Source organism: Columba livia, chromosome 8 (genome assembly GCF_036013475.1).
Source record: "Columba livia isolate bColLiv1 breed racing homer chromosome 8, bColLiv1.pat.W.v2, whole genome shotgun sequence".
In the NCBI taxonomy this organism is placed as follows: domain Eukaryota; kingdom Metazoa; phylum Chordata; class Aves; order Columbiformes; family Columbidae; genus Columba; species Columba livia.
The window spans coordinates 31,340,819-31,362,111 of NC_088609.1; the positions used below are offsets into that span (position 1 = coordinate 31,340,819).

General features: G+C 43.1%; 1 protein-coding gene across 2 annotated transcripts in view; it reads left to right on the top strand.

Annotated features, from left to right (window-relative positions):
* Window positions 1-18,776, top strand: part of HMCN1 (hemicentin 1) — a 186,274-nt gene extending 167,498 nt beyond the window's left edge. Inside the window, exons 91-107 of one of the 2 annotated variants that reach the window (XM_065072788.1) lie at window positions 595-765; window positions 1,414-1,584; window positions 2,989-3,159; window positions 3,538-3,687; window positions 3,982-4,119; window positions 4,441-4,562; window positions 5,923-6,160; window positions 7,500-7,562; window positions 8,424-8,543; window positions 8,762-8,896; window positions 9,284-9,397; window positions 9,705-9,830; window positions 10,590-10,718; window positions 13,368-13,718; window positions 15,882-16,001; window positions 16,477-16,603; window positions 17,459-18,776. In XM_065072788.1, coding sequence (XP_064928860.1) covers window positions 595-765; window positions 1,414-1,584; window positions 2,989-3,159; window positions 3,538-3,687; window positions 3,982-4,119; window positions 4,441-4,562; window positions 5,923-6,160; window positions 7,500-7,562; window positions 8,424-8,543; window positions 8,762-8,896; window positions 9,284-9,397; window positions 9,705-9,830; window positions 10,590-10,718; window positions 13,368-13,718; window positions 15,882-16,001; window positions 16,477-16,603; window positions 17,459-17,825 — 2,813 coding nt within the window. In that variant the 3' untranslated portion in view covers window positions 17,826-18,776. The remainder of the gene's footprint in view (window positions 1-594; window positions 766-1,413; window positions 1,585-2,988; window positions 3,160-3,537; window positions 3,688-3,981; window positions 4,120-4,440; window positions 4,563-5,922; window positions 6,161-7,499; window positions 7,563-8,423; window positions 8,544-8,761; window positions 8,897-9,283; window positions 9,398-9,704; window positions 9,831-10,589; window positions 10,719-13,367; window positions 13,719-15,881; window positions 16,002-16,476; window positions 16,604-17,458) is intronic. The other variant, XM_065072789.1, reaches the window with a different exon arrangement.
* The last annotated feature ends 2,517 nt before the right edge of the window (window positions 18,777-21,293 follow it).

Consider the following 21,293-nt stretch of genomic DNA (forward strand, 5'->3'; position numbering starts at 1 on the left):
TTTTTTTTTATTTAATTTTCCTAGATTCTGTTCCTCATTTATCCTTTTCTTCCACATTTCAGTGAGTCCTTCATGACTGGGTAGCAAAATTCACGTTTTTGAAACACGACCTCTCTATTTGGCTGAGTGCAGGGGTAACGAAGGGAAATGTAATGAGGTGGAATGTGCAGCAGCTCCGTCTGGATCCTTCTGGCTTCACACTCCGTTTTGCACATGCCAGGCCCTCAACTGAGTCTGCACTGTAACCATCGACTGGTAGAGGAGAGAAATGACCTGCCCAGTGAGCTGATTTCAGGGGCTGCTTTGTACACCGTTTGACTTGCTTATGGGTACCTAAAAATATGTGTGACTAAGCCTGAGGGATCCCTGACTATGATTCCGGTCAGGCTTACAGATGATTTAAAAGACAGGTCGTGCTTTTCTCCAGTCTCGCTCCTGGAAATCCCTGTGTAGAAATGTCTGTGTAGCTTAGATGTTCCACAGTGAGAGTCAGTAACATCCTACGGTTGGTTCTACCCCGATATAGCGCTGAATTACTGTGTTATTCTGAATGTCCGAGACTGTAACTGTCCCACGTTGTGTGTTTCTCCCCAGTGGACGGGAAGTGGGCGGCATGGAGCAGCTGGAGCGCCTGCGCCGTGTCCTGCGGGGGAGGCAGCCGGCAGAGAACGCGCCGCTGCGCAGACCCAGCCCCGCAGTTCGGGGGTCACAAATGCGAAGGAAACGACATACAAATTGATTTTTGCAACAGCGATCCTTGTCCGAGTAAGTGCTTTGCATGAGGCTGCTTGGCCACTGGCTGCGTGTGGGTGTACACGTGGGAGGTGGGAAACCCTGCACAAATCACGCGCTCCCACAAAAGTTAGGAGGTCTGAAAAACAGGTAAGTGGTTTTAGTTGCCTGGCAAGAGCGAAAGCTCATCAGTCGGTGTGACTGGGATGTTTCAAACATGAACCATTAGGAGCAGCTGGTGCAGAAGGTCCTGCTGGACTGACAGAGGTCACACACTTCTCTGAAGTTACACCTGTCCAGTCAGAAAGTACCGGGTGTTTCAAAGAGATGGACTGCTTTGAAATTGGGTCCATCTTTTTGAAACACCCTGGACTGCAAAGTGGATCTCTCTGAATCTCACAGGAAAGTGTAGTGACTCACTTGGTTAATAATACGTGCTACATAACTTTCCTCTGAACGTCAGTGTTCAGGAGTTGGTTAATACACTCCAAGAAATCACTGAATACTGGATCTAACAAAGATAACTTTGTTAGATCTTTAATTGCCTGGCTTTTTTGATTTTTCTTTCAGGAAAAGAAATGTAAAAGTTACTCTCCAGTCAGATTATTTTCCTAGCTTGACTGTCTGGTTTTAAGTATTTGTTATTAAGAGGAAGACATAAAATCTGATTCACCTTTACAGTTCATGGCAACTGGGGCCCATGGAGTAGCTGGGGAACTTGTAGCAGAACGTGCAACGGAGGCCAGATGAGGCGATACCGGACCTGCGACAACCCTCGCCCTGCCAGCGGCGGAAGGGCCTGCGCGGGGGCGGACGTGCAGATCCAGAGGTGCAGCAGCGAGCTCTGCCCCGGTGAGTGCTCAGCCTCGCAGGGAAATTAAACACGGCTGGAAGACTTCAGGGTGTACGTAACCCATGTGAGATTTTCATATTGTGAAAGGAACGGAGAACGTTCCTGTAGTTACTTACAATTCCGTACAATCTAATAATCCACTCTCACTGTTTTCTTTAAATAACTGTCACTGTGATTTCCCCCTTCACATGTGAGAGGTGGAGTAATTCAAAACAGGAAACGGTCTATGAAAATCTCTCCTATGCCTCATAATTCTACTTTGTTTTTACAGTAAATAGAGTTTTTGAGGTTCCTGGTGAACTCTCACAATCTGTTCCAGGAGCAGCAACAAATGCTAATGCCAAATGGTTTAAATGAAATGACAGTCAAAGCAGTATATTGGTTTATTGACAATACATAACTAACGGGCAATGAGTGAACTTACACAATCAGGATCAATATCAGAAAAACCAAAATGCTAGAGACTTAGTAAACACCTACACATTTCTAAACACCCTCTAGAACCCATTCCAAAAAGTGATTATCATTAAATCATTATTAGCTCTGATATAAGAATTAAAAAACACTGAATCCCTCCTCTATGCTCACCCCTTTACACACCTTCCTCCTCCAACTTTACGCATAGCTGTGCCCCACTGAACACGCTGCTGACCCGCACACGGGTGACAGAGCCCCGAGAAGGCCACATCCATACACCCGAGGTGTGGGGACATGCTTGTTGCACCCCAAACCGTCACATTTATGGTTTGTTTGGTGTCTTGTGCTCTTCGTCAGTTTTATACCCATGCAATCTCAGACATTTACTTCGCAGGAGTAAAACCACTCAAAGCTCTGGACAGGCAGGTTGTCTCTCTGGTGACTGGCTACTAAAAACCGTGACAGGAGATTCTGAACATTGACAGGTGTTCTTTACAAACTGCTTTGGGATGGATCTGCACGTGTGACAATGCTTTTCAGTTCCCCCTGGAGAGAATTTGACCCAGTTCTTATGAAATCACAGAATCACAGGGTGGTTTGGATTGGAGGGGCCTTCAAAGCTCCCCCAGTTCCCCCCTGCCATGAGCAGGGACATCTTCACCAGCTCAGGTTGCTCAGAGCCCCGTCCGTCCAGCCTGGCCTGGGATGTCTCCAGGGATGGTTCATCTACCACGTCAATGATTTTATTAGAAACATCCCCTGGAGGAGCCTCCTTACTGCCAGTACAGGTGAACACAACATTTTCAAGGTGGTGTGTTTCTGAGAGGTGTTCACGCCTGCCCATCAGGTGCTTTTGTCATCCTTGCAGCTGTTTCTTTTCTCTGTCACATCGGACCCATCAAGATGGAATGACACCACAGCACCACTGACGCAGCCTGAAACATTTGGAAATGAAAAGCCTCTTTCTTCCTTCTTTCTTTCTTCAGTGGATGGGAACTGGGGGCAGTGGCAAGCGTGGAGCCAGTGCTCAGCGTCTTGCGGAGGAGGCGAGCAGACCCGAACACGCCTCTGCAGCAACCCAGCCCCGCTACACCGTGGCCGGCCTTGTCCTGGGGACGCCTCCCAGATATCCAAGTGTAACACCCAAGCCTGTCCTGGTGAGTTAACTCACTCCCGTTTCTTGGCCAGTTGACCAAGTAATTTCTTTTTATTTTGGCTTAAATCTCCCTGGCAACTTCAGCTGGATACTTTTTTGTTAACCTGTTACATGGCACTAGAGTGTGCTGGTAAAGAGTCATTGCTTCTCAGACAGAGGTGATTCCCATGTCCTTGTGCCTGTATCTCAGATCACGTATACGCAGCATCCTGTTATTTGCAAGCTCTGAGTTTTACTCTTGCAAATAATGGAGTAATATGTGCAGAAATTTCCTTACTTGTTAAAATACTGGACAATATTTCTGAATTTGCTCTCCCTTAAAATACCAGACAGCAGTTTTCACATGCCTGTTCCTCTTTCCCTTCCCTCCCCTGCACAGGTGGGCCTTCCCGTGCCAAAGGCAGCATCATTGGAAACATTAACGATGTTGAATTTGGAATTGTTTTCCTGAATGCCACAGTAACAGACAGCCCCGACTCTGAAACCAGAGTAATACAAGCAAAGATTACGAACGTCCCTCGGAGCCTTGGTAGGCTTTTTTGGACTTCTGAACACGTTTTACCTTGAGCAATGTCAGTTTTCACCATTTCATTAAGTGTCACTGAAGAAACTGATCTAAACTTTTCATAGAGAAAAAGGAATCTTCAGTATATTCCTTCCTAGTACATTAGTATTTGTGAAAAGGTTCCTCTGAATATGCCAATACATTGTTTCTAAATGGCAAGGGTTACACTAGTGTTAGGCCTCTGTATTCATCTCCTGCTGACGCGGGTCGCATGACCTTCGGAAAAAGCTCTCGAATGTTCTGTCGCATTTCTTTGAGGTCCTGCGATGAGGAAGCTTGTTTCCATACTCAGCCCAGTTTATTGGACAACTGCAAAGGAAATTGGCGAAGCCATGAACGGGTTCACACTCACTGATGCCGTGTTCAAGAGAGAAACTCAAGTGGAGTTTGCGACCGGTGAGTTACCTGTGACATACCATCTCTTTCTGTTTCCAACAAGCTCGATAGGCTGTGTTTCTTTAAAAAAAGCTCACAGCTGTTACTGAATGTTGAGCCTTGTCTTATATCTGTATTTTCAGTGACTGTGGCTTTCTGAGGCTTAAATACAGCTTATGGAGCTGTAATTCAAGACGTGTAATGTTTGTATTACAGGCATGGTACATCGTATAAAAATATAACTATAAAATAACTGGTCAGGATCCAGTTCAGATACCACGTGGCTAAAATGAGTCTTCGCTTCAGATGCTTTATAAATCGATGTGCTCTCAAAATCCCCAGGTGAGATTCTGCGCGTGACTCACGTGGCGCGGGGCTTGGACTCGGCTGGAGCTTTGCTGCTGGACGTTGCTGTGAGCGGCCACGTGCTGCAGCTCCCATCGGCAGCCGATGTTAACGTGAAGGTAAAGCCGCGCGAGACACCGCCCTCTTCTCTTCCATATGTACCTCTGCTCTCAGCTGTATTGAAGCAGTAGACACTAAATCCCGAAAACTGTTTTACTGCATGGAATGTATTTGATGCCTGGTTTTACTGACAGGTGCTAATGTTGCCTTGGAAAACTAAAAGTTGCCATCAGGAAGGTTGTATTGGTCACTGCAGAGCTTAAGCTGTTAAAAGGTGGGATTGAAAAGCATCTTTGGGGCAGGTTATCACAGGTCAGGAGCTGCTTTTAATGCATCTTTAGCCTGCTTGGCTTCCTGAGGTGACACCACCTCTTTGATGCTATGAGACTGGATATTACTGCTGCTTTGTTTGCAGCTACACAGTCCGGCAGAGGAACATTCCTGGTGCTGATTGAGTTGCAAAGGCGGGATGAACAGATTCTGAATCAGATTGCACCACAGGGTGTTTCACGTTTTATTGTCATGCTGCTGTTAGTGCCTTTGCCTCGTGGAGGTGTCCATTATGACGAACAGTCCTATGGTACAAACCATCTGAAATATTTTACAGAACTTGCTTTTTCAAAGGAGGACACTTCTCTGTGAGCTTTTCAGGGATGATTAGAGAGGGCAGCCTGTGTGACAATTAAAGGCAAAAGATCGTTGTCGTGCTGCTGAGTGGCTGTGCCTGCTCTTTCTACATGTCCCAGTGAGAGAGATTCTGTCACTTCTGTCTCTCCTGAGAGAAAAATGCAGTTCAAACAAACTGGTTTTCTACCCTTTTGGTTTAGTGTAAGCCGTGAAGAACATTTTGCTTAATATAATGCATACTGGTGTAAAACAAGGTGTTTGAGCCTTGGTTTTACTGTGAAAGGACAATCTTTATAGTAGTTTTTATAAAGGTGGCAATTAGATAGTGGTAGGTCACTGGTAAATATGTTTTAATATATTAATCCCACATTACAATAAATATACATGAAGTTCTTGATATTTTGATACACTGCAATATGTAGCATGTCCAATATTCATACCTTTTTTTTACTTTATTGATTGTTTATTTAGCACATATTGTCAGCATCTGACTTAGTATATAAAAAATGTATGTAGGCCTCAAAGGACTGCTGTTTATCAATAAGCTCATTTTCAGGTTTCTTTGGAAATGCTCTGCCCCCAACATCAGGATCCTCAGTATCTGTTTCTTCTGAAATGCAATATGCCAGGTGCTACTAAGATTAGGAAGCTAGAGGTGAAAAGGCATGTGTTGTGTGAAATATGATTTGTTCAGCTGTTGAATGAAAACCCCTTTCTCAGAACACGTTTGAATGCGAACCCGCGGTGGCGCTGGCCGTACGCGGTGGCTGACGCCGCCTCTCGCTGCTCCAGGATTACACAGAGGATTACATTCAGACCGGGCCGGGGCAGCTCTACGCCCATTCCACTCGGCTCTTCGCTGTCGATGGAGTCAGCGTTCCCTACACGTGGAACCACAGCATCACGTACGATCCCACCAAAGGGAAGATGCCGTTCTTGGTGGAAACGCTCCACGCCGCCTCCATCACAACACAGTACGACCCGCTGGAAGAAAGCGTGGCTTTTCAGATCCACGCTTCCATCGCAAAAGGTACCGTTCTAATCCTTCACAAAAAGAAACCAACGGAAAAATATTATCTTGGCTCCCTAGAATTCATTACCTATATTCTCCAAAGCTGGTTATGAAGAGGCAGTGCTGTGGAACTTGGGGAACTATATTGTAGATCCTGGGGCCTACACGTCCTGTTCATACGCCCACAGCCTGATGTGTAAAGGCTGTTGCAGTTTGCACTTACTCGTCGCTGGTAGTTAGACGATGTGCGGCTGTGTTTGCTGACACTGCTAATAGTGTCACCGGTACCTTCAGACGGTCATCCTAAAATATTTCTCTGTTTTCTTGTGTGTACCTTTCATCTCTACAATGAACCTACTGTTGCTATTGGGGGGTGAAGTGTTGGTGGGTTTTATGTTTGGGTTTGGTTTTGCGTATCTATTATGAAAAAGGATTGTGTATTTTCTTCTCACAGCAAAAACCACGTAAATGTAAGTAAGGGGGAAAACCATTCAGGTTCTGTTACTGTTGGGGTTTTTCACAGTAAGGCTTAAAATTGTGTTTCAACTGAAATAACTCTGGTTTGAAAGTAAATGAATCAGCGGGATTGCCCATCTCAGTCTTTCTTTTCATTGACACTCTAAATGAGGTAAAATGACTTCCCCGCTGGCCAGACCATGAGCTCATTGTGCAATCTGAAAACCAAATAAGATATTTTTATATTGCTTTTTAAAAAGAGGTCTTATAAAAGAAGTCTCCACATCAAGGTATGCCTATGCATTCATCTGGCCAAGCCTTTACTGAACTTGCATTTATTTCCTCCAACAATTAATATACTGCTTTTTTAAAATGTCATATTTATTGAATCCATTTTCAAGCAGCAGAATACGTGTGGTCTTTGAGCAGCCTCTACCTGAGCTGGTGGTTACAGTTCACACTTGTGTTCTCCAGGGACTTCCCACAGTCTATGACATGGTGATTTGTTTGGTTTGGGTTTATTTTCCTCCTTTTAGGTGAAGTCAAACCGAATGCTCTTTATTCTTTTAATAATGAAAACTTTATGGAGGGACTTTGCAGGATGTGTTAGGCTGGGTGCAACTTGCAGTCACTGTGAGGGCACCCCGCACCTCTTGAATGTTTTTCAAAACAGCAAAACCCGTTTACCACTGACTTCTGGTGCCCAAGCAGGACAACCACTCCAGCCTGGATTTTAAAAGTTTCTGTTTTAGTGTCCAAGTATAATAAATCTTTTATACATAGCCAGGCTACAATTCTTAAAGGGTTTTTTGAAGTAATAACTTGGCCGCGTTTTGTTCACAAGTAACATGTGCTCCCTTTTACCATCAGACAAGTAACACGTGCTCCCTTTTACCATCAGGAGATCGCAGCAACCAGTGTCCTGCTGGGTTTCGACTGGACTCAGCTGGGCCGTACTGTTCAGGTAACGATGTGACAAGGGTCGTGTGTGATCGTATTCTTGTGGAGTGGGTTGGCTTGGAGCGGACCTTAAAGCTCCCCCAGTTCCCCCCCTGCCATGAGCAGGGACATCTTCACCAGCTCAGGTTGCTCAGAGCCCCGTCCAGCCTGGCCTGGGATGTCTCCAGGGATGGTTCAGCCACCACCTCTCTGGGTGACGTGTTCCAGCACCTCACCACCCTCCATGTAAACCATTTATTCTTTATTTCCAATCTAAATCTCCCCTATTTTAGTCTAAAATTGTTACACCTTCTCCTGGCCTCTAGAGTCGCCTGGTACAGTCTCTCCATCTTGTTGTAAACCCTCTTCATATATGGAAGGGCCACAATGAGGTCTCCCCAGAGCCTTTCTCCAGGCTGGGAACGATCATCTGAAACACTTTTGTGGGCTCACTGCATTGCCCCTTGAAAGCTTACCAATTAAGGAAATCATACATGAAACAAACACCACGCCATCCAAAAGGTTTAAAACCAGGAAAACTGAAAATAAGACAACTAAAACCATTTTCCACTTGCAGTATCATCTGTAAAACAATCTGAATTCAAAAACCTTAGTGTGGAACGTGTAGTAATATTTGCACATGTCTCTAGAAAGTCTTAAGTCTAACCCTGAAACCCATCTGCTCTGTCATAAAGAGATTCTGTGGCAGAGATCATCTCAAACACTGGTTACGGCGGCAGTGCCCGCGTCCTGCGGAGCTAACGCAGGCTCCAGCGTGTCGCGGTACTGCGGCTTGGGTAACCGTGAAAATCAGAGCGGAGAACGCCGTTGTTTCTTGTAGAACCTCATGAAGCCTCACTGGGGTTTCAAACATTTCTTGTTCCAGATGAAGACGAATGTGCCGTGCCAAACCCTTGTTCCCACACCTGCCACAACGCCATGGGCTCTTACCACTGCTCCTGCCCGCAAGGCCTCGCCATCGCCGCGGACGGCAGGACCTGCCAGGGTAAGAGCAGCATGGCTGGGGATGCAAAAAGCCCCACGGCACTTAAATCGCAAGGGAAATGTAATATATATATATGTAATTTATTGGTGGTATTCTAATTATTTCCTACCTGACTGTATTTGCAATGAGGTATTTCGTAGTTGATCATGCTCAAGACACCGCTTGATCTGTGTTTAACTCTGTGCGCGGTGAGGTTTACAGCTTGTTTTCCATGGCAGACGTTGACGAGTGTGCGTTAGGCGGCCACAGCTGCCGCGCCAGCCAGGACTGTGAGAACGTCGTGGGCTCGTACCGCTGCGTGCTGCGCTGTGGGAGCGGCTTCCGCAGAACCGCCGAGGGCTTCGGCTGCCAAGGTACGGACACGTCTCCGGGCTCAGAAACTAGACGCTGTCTCTCGCATCATCGAAAGTAACTTCTTAAAAGCTGCATCTCCAACTACGGTGTCTGTACATTTTCGTTATTAACCTAGCAAGACAGGTTGGGGGGTTTGAGCTTGCTTGTTTTGCTTTTTAAACCTTTTGCTTCTTCCATCTTTAGAGATGATAAATTTAAAATCCTCTGAGGGAATAACCTAACATTCTTGTGTCCCACATGCATTTTCTTTTACAAAGAAGTGAGAGAAGTAAACACTTCTGAACAGACCTCAGCGTCCAGAACGCTGACGTAACCACACGCTGTTCAGGTAAATGATGCTGAGGTGACTCACAGCGTTGGCATCAAGAATTTGTGTCGTTCAACAGATGTTAACGAATGCCAGGAGTCCAGCCCCTGCCACCAGCGCTGCTTCAACACCATCGGGAGCTTCCACTGCGGCTGCGATCCCGGGTACCAGCTGAAGGGCAGAAAATGCTTGGGTACGAGTGGCGTTCTGAACGTTCCTCCCCTCTTTCCAAGGGACATAGTTCAACGTTTATTTGCTCCTATATTTGTTACCTGAATCCTTTATGAATGAAAGTCCTACTAGGGATGGTATCTTTTAAAAATTCTTTGTAAAGCAGTACTGCAAGTCAGAGGGAGCGGGAAGTGGGCTGATGGATAAACGTGCATGAAATGCATTCTGATGCACGTAGACATAATTACAGCTGGATTATTCTATTTTTTAGACACTGAGCATAAGGAAGTCAGCTCATTTCCATTATTGCCTTTTTTTTTTTAAATCAGATGTAAATGAGTGCAGGCAGAACGTGTGCAGGCCCGATCAACTTTGCAAGAACACCCGCGGTGGCTATAAGTGCATTGACCTGTGTCCCAGTGGAATGACCAAAGCAGAAAATGGAACTTGTATTGGTGAGTAGAAGTGTTCATGTACTGTAGGGTGATGGGAAGCACAGAAACAATGAATTAAACAACAAACAAACACAGTATAAAAACCTTTGAGGTAGTCAATCTCCAGTTATTAAGATTCGCACGTATTAAGGCACCGAATTTTCTTCACTTACAGGAACATATGTATGTAACTGTTGTGAGATTTACCCTTGCCCCCTCTCATTTACCATTGCTTTTAAGAAAGAACTGTAATGTTCTCCTCAGCATCTTTTCTGTGTTGTCACCTTGAAATCTAGAATTGGTTCATTGAAATGTTCTGCCACATGTGTGGAAGCTTTAAGAGTTTGTCTCGGGAGCTCCGAATCAGGATCGTGGGTCCTTGTGCTTGCCATGGCTACTTTGAATCATAACCAGCGTCCCATACACTACCAGAGTCTTTGTTTTGTCATGGGACATGGCAGGCAAATGGTTTATGTCTCTTTGGAGAGTAGCTGATAAAATTGGAAACCTCGATGAAAAGTTTTGAAAATTAATAGAAAAAGCATCTATAAATGCAATATGGTTGAAAAACGTATCTGTGATTCTGCTCAATATCTGCTTTCAGCTTGTGAAACACAGACTGTGGTTTGTAACACAAAGTGTTAGAGAGTAATGCCTAATCATGGCACCAGGTAAGGCCAGGTTTAACCACATTCCTTCTACATCAGGAAGTTTAAAGCTGTAAGAGGTTTTCAGAAAAACCTGACGCCCTGCCCTTGCCTTGTTGTGTGTTGTGCGCAGACATTGACGAATGCCGGGACGGGACCCACCAGTGCCGCTACAACCAGATCTGTGAGAACGCGCGAGGGAGTTACCGCTGCGTGTGTCCACGTGGATACCGGTCCCAGGGAGTGGGAAGACCTTGTGTGGGTAAGCAGGAAAAATCACATCTGTGCTGCGTGTTTGCTGCTGCTGCTTTTGGCTGGGCTTTCTGCCGCAACAAATCCAGCAATGCCATCCCACGTGAAGACTATGCCAAACAGCGAAACTTGCTCTCAAGTTCAAAAATCACCCATTTGAAACAAAGCATCCTATTCAAAAGAAAATTATTCCAAACAGAGATTGTTATAGGTCCATGCTTTGGAGACAAAGCGTACAAGGGTCTTGGTGCACTGGTGGGTGGATGTGGGAAGCTGCCACTCCACAAGAGGCTCAGTTTATAAAAACGAGATCAGGTTTGTCCGTTGTCACTAAAACCCGCAGTGTTTGAAGGATGCTCTCATAGCTCTGATGTGGAGACCAAATTTATTGCGTAAGACGCTCCCCCTGGCATGTCACGGACCTTGGGATGGCACTGGCATCATTTAGCTTCACCCTTTCTGTATTTGTGTGGACTACTTAAAATATAATAGTTGACGCACCCTGATAATGATGATTTACGGCTGTTGGTCTGTGACGCTCAGGGAAGTTGCCCTCCTGTATCCTATCAGCGCAGCATTCCTCAGTGATGACTCTACAAGATCAGCTTTCCTAAGTGATAAAGAGCTGCTTTGGAGAAGAGGATTTATTTTCCTTTCAAAAGCCAGGAATGTTAAATATTTTGAAAGAGATTAAACTGCAGGAAGAAGTGGTTTGGCTGTAGACCAAGACTTGACTTCCACCAGCTGCCTCTAGTGAAATAAAATCAATCCCAGGCTCCTTAACATATATTAAAGCCATTTAAATTTCTGACAGTAATAAGCTAGATAAAGTTTTGGACTCAGATTTTCACAAACCACTGGCAGATGCCCTAAAGCTGTTTTCTGACCAGGGACCACTGGAATCTCCCTCTGAAATTAAAGTATGACCTTTACGCACCTTTGAATTTCTATCTGCTTGGAAGTGTATTTAAACTATAGCTGCATCAAAGATATCAGTTCACATGTGTTAATAAAATCCAGATTTTATGGGTGAAGTTTCCAGTGACCACAGGGAAGAGTTGAAAAGTAACTAGGACAGAAGAATTAACCTTCACTCCTAACTGGCCACTTCTACCCTGTGTAAAGTCCTTTGTGCCGTAATTCCCTGTCCGTTGGATGGGCAGAAGGTCCTTATTTGTCATCACAACAGCCGTAGTTTAGTTCATGCCCATTTAACTGAATTACAATATTTCTGTGAAGTGTGTTGGATCTCCCTGTGCCATAGCATAGAAGGGCACTATCGAATAGTTTTATAATACATTTTAGCATATAGCACATGCAAGGCTATCTAGAATTTAACATAAAATCTTGTTCTTCAAATTAAAGAAAGTCTGAAAATTTTGCTATTTCGGTTTCAAAGTAATTTCACATTGCTGTTATAAATATTTAATATTATGGTGTGTAATCAAAGAGCTGCTGTCCCGTGGAGACTCAGGCTGGCCAGGCAGCAATCACTGCCTATAAATGCAAGGAACAGAAACTTCAAAGCCATGGTAGTTGTTGCCATATTAAAAATGGAATTGTCTTGTTTATAACACCTGAGGATATTACACTAATGATAGTTCAACTGATACGTAAAGTTCCAGTTACATGTTTGTGAAATAATGTGAAAAGTACTGCAATAATTACTCCTGGATTTCTGACTCGCAAACATTTTATTAATAGCTCCCAAAACTCTTTAAAATATATATATAAAGCATTAAGTAGTTAATAAAAATGCAACCTATTATGTTTCTAACCAGTATTACTTTTAAAATACCATTACGATACATTGCTTGTCTCAGAGGGTTACAAACTGTAAGAAATAATATGTTAAAGTGGGACCAAAATAAAACTGTAATAATGTTGCTTAATGGCATTCTTATAAAAATAATTTTAAAATCTATACTTTCCACTAATACAATTAAACCCTTATTGAGTCACCATCTAAGTCATCTCTAAGTTCTAGTAAAAAAAAATGTTTGCAATATATGTCAATTGTAAATGCATTGTTATGTATCTTAATATCAGCTTATTTATGTCTGGTCGCTGCCCAGTTCATACTCCTGTTTGGAATGAGCAGGTCTTTGTCTCTTTCTAGTAAAGAATGAATGTACATTTTAAAAGGAATACCATAGATGTCAAATTTTCAGCTGGGCCGGAGGCAACTTGATGAAGATTTTCAAGCATTTCTTTCTGGTAGTGCCAGAGAGACCTGTGGGGCAGGGCTGCTCCTGCCCTATCCAAGAGCACGCTAATTGGAGTTACTCTGAGGGAAGGATGCTCGCCATGCTATACCCTTAACCCCTTTACCATACTTACCCTCTGTTTTGACGTAAGGATGGGTATTTGTTGCTAGGGTGAGCCAAATTACTATGGATTATAACTTCAATAGAAACCGAGTTTTAAAAAAAGGAGCATTCCTTAGGAAAACAAAAATACGGATAGAATAACCTGCCTGCTTGGCCTTGTGTTCTCTGTATGTTCCTGCCTTCAAGATCTCACTTTTATCCCTCCAGTTTGTTCCACAGATGCAGGTAAGTGGTATCCGTGTATCTATACGTATAGTTACGTGTTGTTGTTTGTTTGTTTTTTCTCCTCTCCACATGGTTTGTTGCTCTGGACCATGGCACCTGAGCAGACATTAATGAATGTGACCAAGTGCCTAAACCCTGTGCATTTCGATGCACCAACACCCCCGGCAGCTTCGCGTGTGTCTGTCCGCCCGGACAACTTTTATTAGGTGACGGGAAATCTTGCGCTGGACTGGAGAGATTGCCAAATTCTGGCGCCTATTACAGTAGCTATAACTATGCTCAGTTCTCCCCTCTGAGAGACAACCATCAACCTCAACAATATTACAGGCACTCCTCAAATCTCTACACCTCCTTCTCGGAGTATAGGAACAGCAGAATTCCTTTCTCCAGGACGAGAAGGAACGTTAGAGAAATTTGTCCTGAAGGCTATGAGGCAAGAAATGACAGATGTGTAGGTAAATGTCAGTCGTATCTCTTCTTCTGGTCCTTACTTTTAGGTTACTGTATCACATATACCAGGGGCTGAGGGTTTGTGGTGCTGTGTTTTGTTTTCATACTACTCTGATCAATACTCAGTAATAGTAAATTTAAATTAGCTCTGTGCCTCTCCTTAGTCTATATCCCAGTGGCACTCGTCCTTCCAAGATAAATACAGTAATCTATTACTGAGTAGTTATCAGAGTAATATAATATTAGCGATCTAATACTGCATGTTCTTGTCTCCTGAGCACATAGTAGCAAAAATGTTTTCAGACCTCCTTGTAAGCTCATTTTAATTGTGCTGCTAATTGTGTGTTTAGAAGCTATTTCCCTCTGTTATTCTCTTGTGATGACGGTAGCTTCAAAGAACCCAGCAGCCCCAGCCCAGTCCTGGGGATGTTGCTCACGCCAGCCTCCCAGTAATAATCTGCTTCAAAAGGGTTTGGAACAAAGGTGTTAGAATGGAGCACCCCAGGGCCAACGCCAGCACTGCTGGACCGTTAGTCGCTGCCATACGGGCTATATAAGTAGAAAGTTTTAAATAATCTGTAGTTATGATATATAGGAGGTTGTAATGGAATTCGCTGAGCATGGAGACACTGATTTTAAGTGAACAAATGACATTTTGGATTCCCTGATGAGGAGAGCAGGGATTTGGAGCAACTGGCGAGCTCTGCCCTGGGTTTTTGGTTTTTTAAAGAGGTGCAAAGCCTCAGCGCACAGTGTAAGGCCAACAAGAAACAGTATTTGGCACCTCTAACTCCTCGCTCTGTGAGCTGTGCTGAGCTGTTGCAGTGAAATGCTGCTGTTGTCACAAGTACTGAAAGTTTAATTCAGCTCCATGTGAAAGTCAAAAGGAACAGCAGCCTGTACTGTTCATTGAGTGATTTGTACTAAAGGTGAAGATACAAACAAAACCCCCAAAATCTATTGCTCAAAAGGTAGAAATACCAGGTTTTTCTCCTGTAGCAGTAGTTGGTGTCAGGGCTTCGGGAGGGATCACCAGACCGGCTGCTCAACACAACAGACAGACAGGCATGTAAAAAATCAGTTAATCTTTTGAATTATGCTTCTCTTAAACCAGATTTTGCCAACTTAACCCATATTTTGAGTATCTTAAAAAAAAAAATAATGAATCAGTGAAGTTATTTGGTGATAATACTGCTGAGTTGAGGACTAAGGGTACCGCAGTCTGGGCTTTACTACGCGGAGCTTGTCCCAGTGCACTGAACAGAGCAGTCTGTGGTGCTACGTGCCTCTCCTTAGCCTATACGCCAATGGCACTTGTCCTTCCAAGATAAATATAGCAACCAGAATCAGCTCTAGAATGAAATAGCAATGTATAATATATAATCTAGAAAAATATGAATTACTTATTAATAAAAATTATAGCTAGGCAGTCATCAAACCTTGTATTTGCATTATAAGGACATGTCAGTAGTCATAAATGTGTGGTTTGTTATGGGTATAGCAGTTGAATGGAAAAAGGCTGCAGAACGTGGCTACTGCTGATGAAAGGGTTAGGCTGAAATCTGTGATCTTCACTCCCACTTCCAGTTTTAATTAGTTAATAATCTTGTACTGCTGTTTCACAGGAATAAACATCTACTTTTAAAAATGACTGTGTCATATGAAAAATACCCCCAAATGATGCTTTTTTAAAAGAAAGTTCTTACAACAGACAACCATCACGCTTTGATAACAACTTACTGTGATTTCTACAGTCACATCTGTTTCCCTTTTGTGTTTGCATTGTTATCTAATGCAACGCCTGTAAATCAGACAAATGGAGGGGAAGCAAAGACTTTGTTCCACTGTTTTAATCATGCGAGTCGAATCTTGCACAAGACTAAGCTGTGTATTGCTGTCCTGAATTAGGCAGATATTTCAAAATAAATGATAATTAATTATGAGCTTTGTCTAAATCACACTAGTCTGCTTTGAAAAAAATTACATAAAGTGGTCTGGTATGTCTGTAGTTGAGATTAAAAATAAATTAAGAGCATTTATTGATAGAGGATCCACACACCTTCCACCAACTTTGGCCATGTGCTCGTAGGTAAATAGGACAAAAACTACCTTGTTCGGTACCAGGTTCAAATAATCCTGACGCATCCATGTTCCTGTTTCTTCCCCAGACATCGATGAATGCGAGAGCAGAGACACCTGTCAGCACGAGTGCAGGAACGCCCCGGGCACGTACCAGTGCGCTTGTCCGGCTGGTTATCGCCTTATGCCCAATGGCAAAACCTGCCAAGGTATGGAGATATGTTATATTTAACACTTGATAAAACACTGCCTCCTCATTGCAGGCAATTGCCGCTGCTTCTTCTCTGAAGTCTCCTCATGTGACGTTACGACACATTTGACTCTGGACAAGCGCACAGGAGCTCTAGGATCAAACCCAATATAATCCTTAACCCACTTCTGTCAAACAAAGATACTATTAGATTTTCTGATTAAACAAACTAACAAACAACTAATTAGGCTCTGTTGACAACTATGGTTTATGTTGGATCGTGGCTGTAGGGAAATTCCATCACAATACACCATCCTGCACAGTAATAAAATGCCAACAAATGCAATATTGGAACTCCTGGCTCCAGCATCTCAAACAGCAAGAACGGATTCTGAAAGAGCTCGCTGAGGGCAGAGGTGTCTGTGCAGCTAAATTTTAACTGTTAAATTCATCTCAGTACCAGCAATTGATTATTTCTCTTTTTTTACCTTCAGATATTGATGAGTGCCTGGAACAGAACATTAATTGTGGACCAAACCAGATGTGTTTCAACATGAGAGGAAGCTACCAGTGCATAGACACACCTTGTCCACCAAACTACCAGCGAGAGCCGCTTTCTGGGTACGTTTTATTTTCAGCCCCTTCTCCCCCACCCCAAGCTCAGATCCTCAACCTGTATCCATCAGGTTCTTTCTGCTCATCAGTGTCATTTGCCACTTACGGGGCTACCTGTGATTGGAGAATTCCAACTCTAAAGGCCTAACTTGCCATCAGTTTCAAACATTTAAAATATTCTTTTAGTCATGGAAATAATGCTACAGTTCATGTCAGTTTTGTTATTTTTAACTTACTCTATTTTGCTGTTCTGGAAAAAACATTTAAGTTACCTTTATCTTTCAGTATACTCAATGAAATAGCTGGTTTCATAGTCAGAAACCATCTTTTGTCATCAAACTGAACTGGAATGACACTTAAGTTGAAATGGATCATATTCTCTGACCGCTGTCAGTACTGACCAGCAGAGCTCACAGATACCTCCTATTTTGTCTTTTTTTTAATAGAAGTAAAATTTTACTTCCCCCTTATTCAATCAAAATTCTTTATTTTATGATCTAACACACAGACACGTCACACGGAGCTGCCCATTATGGGCGCATAATGGAGTACATTAAAACTGAAACATTGGAGTTGGAAAGGTTTAAAATGTACTAAGAGCAAGGTCACTAAAAAACACCACAGACTTCAACAACAAATCCTGTATTCAATATCTTTACCTCTTGGCACTTTCTGAGATGATCCTGTTGACAGAAAAATGGACATTAAACCGGGAACAATGGATAAAGAGTGTATGAGCGTATTATCTTTAAACAGAAGTTTAAATTACACAAAGGGGGAAGAATTTATCCTCTGAGACCTATGGCAGTACTTAGGTCATCATGCCTTGTGCCTGGGCTAACGTGCTCTGCTTATTCCCAGGTTCTGCCTGAAAAACTGCCCGGCCAACGACTTGGAATGTGACCTGAGCACCTACGCCTTGGAATACAAACTCCTCTCCCTCCCCTTCGGCATCGCCGCCGGGCAGGATTTAATCCGGCTGGTCGCCTACACGCACGACCAAGTCATGCACCCCAGGACAACGTTCTCCATGGCAGACGAGGACCCGGCGCTGCCGTTTGCCCTGAGAGACGAGAACCTGAAAGGCGTCGTGTTCACCACGCGCCCGCTGCGAGAGCCGCAGACGTACCGCATGGCCGTCAGAGCCCTGTCCTACGGCGTCGAGGGAAATATCGAGTATCGGACAACCTTCATTGTCTATATCGCCGTGTCGGCCTATCCCTATTGAACACCACGCTACCGGACACGTGTTTTAACCACATCTGAACTGCCGCTCCCGCCTGCGGCACAGATGTGAACCACGACACTTGAAAATGGTGCTACGCTCCGTTCGTCGTCCCTCCTTCCCGCTTCCATTATCCCTGTGCCTTTGAGGAACCTGTTACCACTTGCTTTATTTATTACACTGGAGTAGTCATTTGCCACAGTTTGTGCTGAAAACCAGCAGGGAAAACATAAATCAAAGTTTGAGCGGAAGTTTGTGGGCAAAGCAGTAAGCAAGGAGCAGCTTCTGCTGAAAGCAACGAAACAAAAGCCTAACCAGAAGAAAGAAAAGACATAATGTCAAGTGGTCTACATATTTTAAAGGTTGCTAAGTGTTTAACAGTTTTATATCTATTAGAGTTTTGTTTTTTACTTATCAAATACCTGATAGAATTAGGGCTGTAATATACTATATTGTGTGCTGAAATAAATGATACTAAAGGTTGTTTTCAGCTACGGAATCTACAGTACAATTTGGAACTGGTACATTTGATTTCAATGCAAGTTTAGAAATGTCACTGTTTTTTTGGAAGAACAGACAACATGGCTACTTCTACTCTATACAGCAGGCATTTTATAACTTCTGTTTTACTCTGACATTCTGTTATAGCCATTTATTTAGCTCAAAACCGTATCCACTTCAGTACTCCCAGCTCAGCCAGTTAAAATGTTGTGGGTTTTTATGCAAACGGAACATTTTCCTCCAAAGATGATGTAAGTTTGGTTCAATAATGTCAATACACTGTACACAAGTATTTTGCCAAGATGTATTCTATTTTTATGAAAGTGTATATATGTTTTTTCCAATGTGTATTTTCCATGCAGTATCTCAAGAGTGTTTTGCAGTTAAGTTTGCATAAAAGAACAATGTCAGTACATTGAAAATAATCAAAATAAAGGTTCCCATTGCCTTTGAGGTTGCTGTTTTATCAGTCATTGCCAGACATTAAATAAGTCACTATCATTTCAATACATATTAAAAAAGAAAGAAAAATCATGGAAGGGCATTAAGATTGGAGCCTGCTGGGAATTACCAGTGCTCACTGTGCAAGTGTCAAAGAGAGGAAGAGGGAACCGCACAGGGGCTGAACTGGGGACTTGCAGGTGGCACGTTGCCGTGATTGGGTTGCAAGGAATGGACCAAGACTAATGCACTTCACTTAGTTAAAGTACATTTTTAGTGATGGGGTCAAATTGCTCCACAATGGAATTTTGACTGTTGTCTTCAATATTATTCATATCATTAATTACATAATACAATATATAAGAATATATATGTAATATAATAATAGAATATTATATTATTATACTATTCAATATTATTATTATTACTCTCTCCTTCAATATTAATCAATCATTCTACCCCAACATTGCTTTTTGTTCAATTTACATTGCAATGAGTGAGTCCTGCAAAACAAGGCCGACTTAAAAATCATTTTGCTCTTTCTACAAATACATACAAGTGACAGACTGCAAATGAAACAGGTTTGTTTCTTGGAAGCCTGACTTGAAAACTAAAAGCAGTTTAGGAAGAAAAAGAGGGCAGCTTTCCTCACAAAAAAGACATGAGGTATAATCAGTACAGGTACTAACCTCAATTTCATTTAAGGATGAGAGTCACACAAAATGATGTCCTTGTGAGAATTTAACTCCACTGCGAGACCCGAAGAAAAAAGGTAATAATTAATGAGAGAAAAAAATAACAGCTTTAATGCAAATCTGTTACTTTTAGTGTTAGGAGCTTAGCAGGCAGAAGTCACATAACCACTTCCAGACAGGTGTTCAAAATCTCCGAGCAAACAGATCTGCTGCAGCTCTGCAGGCTCTATGACCTTAATCCTAACAGGCTGAAAAGTCTGTTTATGATTAAATAATTGCCTGTTCTAACTTGAGAGGTAAGAGGGAGGTTAGTGCGTGTATACACACCAACATAAAATTGTGTATTTTTTTTAACTGTTAACTTTCTGTTTGTAAATACAAGAAATATTCTACTGTCTTTACTACTTAGGTTAGCAAAAGCCTAGATGCAATTTTTTTTCCATAAAGAAAATAAATACCACACAGGGTTTCAGTGTCTAAGGGCTGTATGGCAGAGCCTGCAGCCACTTTGTCCAACCCCCCCCATTAGTCCGCAGAAATACTTGCAACATATACTTGCAAAGAGTGGGGGTCCCTGTTAAACAGTCCAGTGACAGAGTGAAAGTCCCTCTGTAAATACCCATCTACTTAATTGCGGGCTAAGAGCAGTATATGAGAATCTCAAGTTCTTACTGAAAACAACCCCACCCAAACACCACAAATAAAAAAGAGGTCCCAGCGAGAGCAATTGTTTCGGGACAGCTCAGAGATGTGCTGAACACACAGTTCATGTGTCAGTCCTACCTGGTGCGTGCGCTACTGCCGTGTTGCACAAGCCTCGTTTGACTCCTGTGGATGTAACGCGGAATTTCTTCCTGAAACAGCTCCTGTGACACCGGCTGCCTCCTTTGCTCCTGGGCTGTACCTCGGTGCAAACATCACAGCATTTAATTAAGTACTGAGATTAAGCATACCCTATGAAAGATGGCAAGTGTGTTTTATACATTACAAAGATTAATTTATACATACTGGCAGTTGAAGCGTGACAGTGTATGACATTCCAGCAGCACACCGCGGGGCTCCAGGTGAACACGTTAGGTACCGACTACACGTTCGCGTGTGTCCCGTCCCCACAGATGGGATGAGGGATGAGTTAACTCTGAACGCAACACACGCCATGACTCAACAACACATGAGACCAGGTGTGAGTTCACTCCGGGTAATTCTGCGCGGCAATGCGAAGTGAATGACAGACAATCACTCCACGGGTCCAGTTATGAATTTACTAAAAGCACATGGTGGTATACAAATTACAGCAATCAGTGACTTTGCAAAAGTACGTCATAATAACACAAACCTTATCAATACATTGATGGCAAAAGCCCTTCTAAAAACAGTGGATTGGCAACAATTAGTAACTGTAGTGCAAAACTTAACAAGACTTCAGCAGCAGAACTTACAATGGTATTACTTTTGTATGTTCAAGAAAAAGAAAGAGAGAGAGAAGGAAAACTAAGATATCAGAAAGAGGGAGGGAAAGAGAAAGATCTCAGCACTCCACAGGTACATCTGTCCCATAACGACCTCTAGAGGGGGGGACGCGTTGAAGATCTACACACCGCCAACCCATGTCATATGCAAGGTTGTTTTATAACCCAGTTCATTTACATGCAAGAGAGGAGAGGGCGGTTCATCTCCTCCCTCTGCTCACTCTTCATGCTAATTAGGAAGACTCTTCTGGAAATGGGTCTGGGGTCTTCAAACTAGGGGAAAGTTCACAGTACTGACCAGAAGTGAGTTGTCTTACCTGTCAGGGGTAGCTGTTGGTTCGTGGTTTCTTCCACTAGTTGGTTGT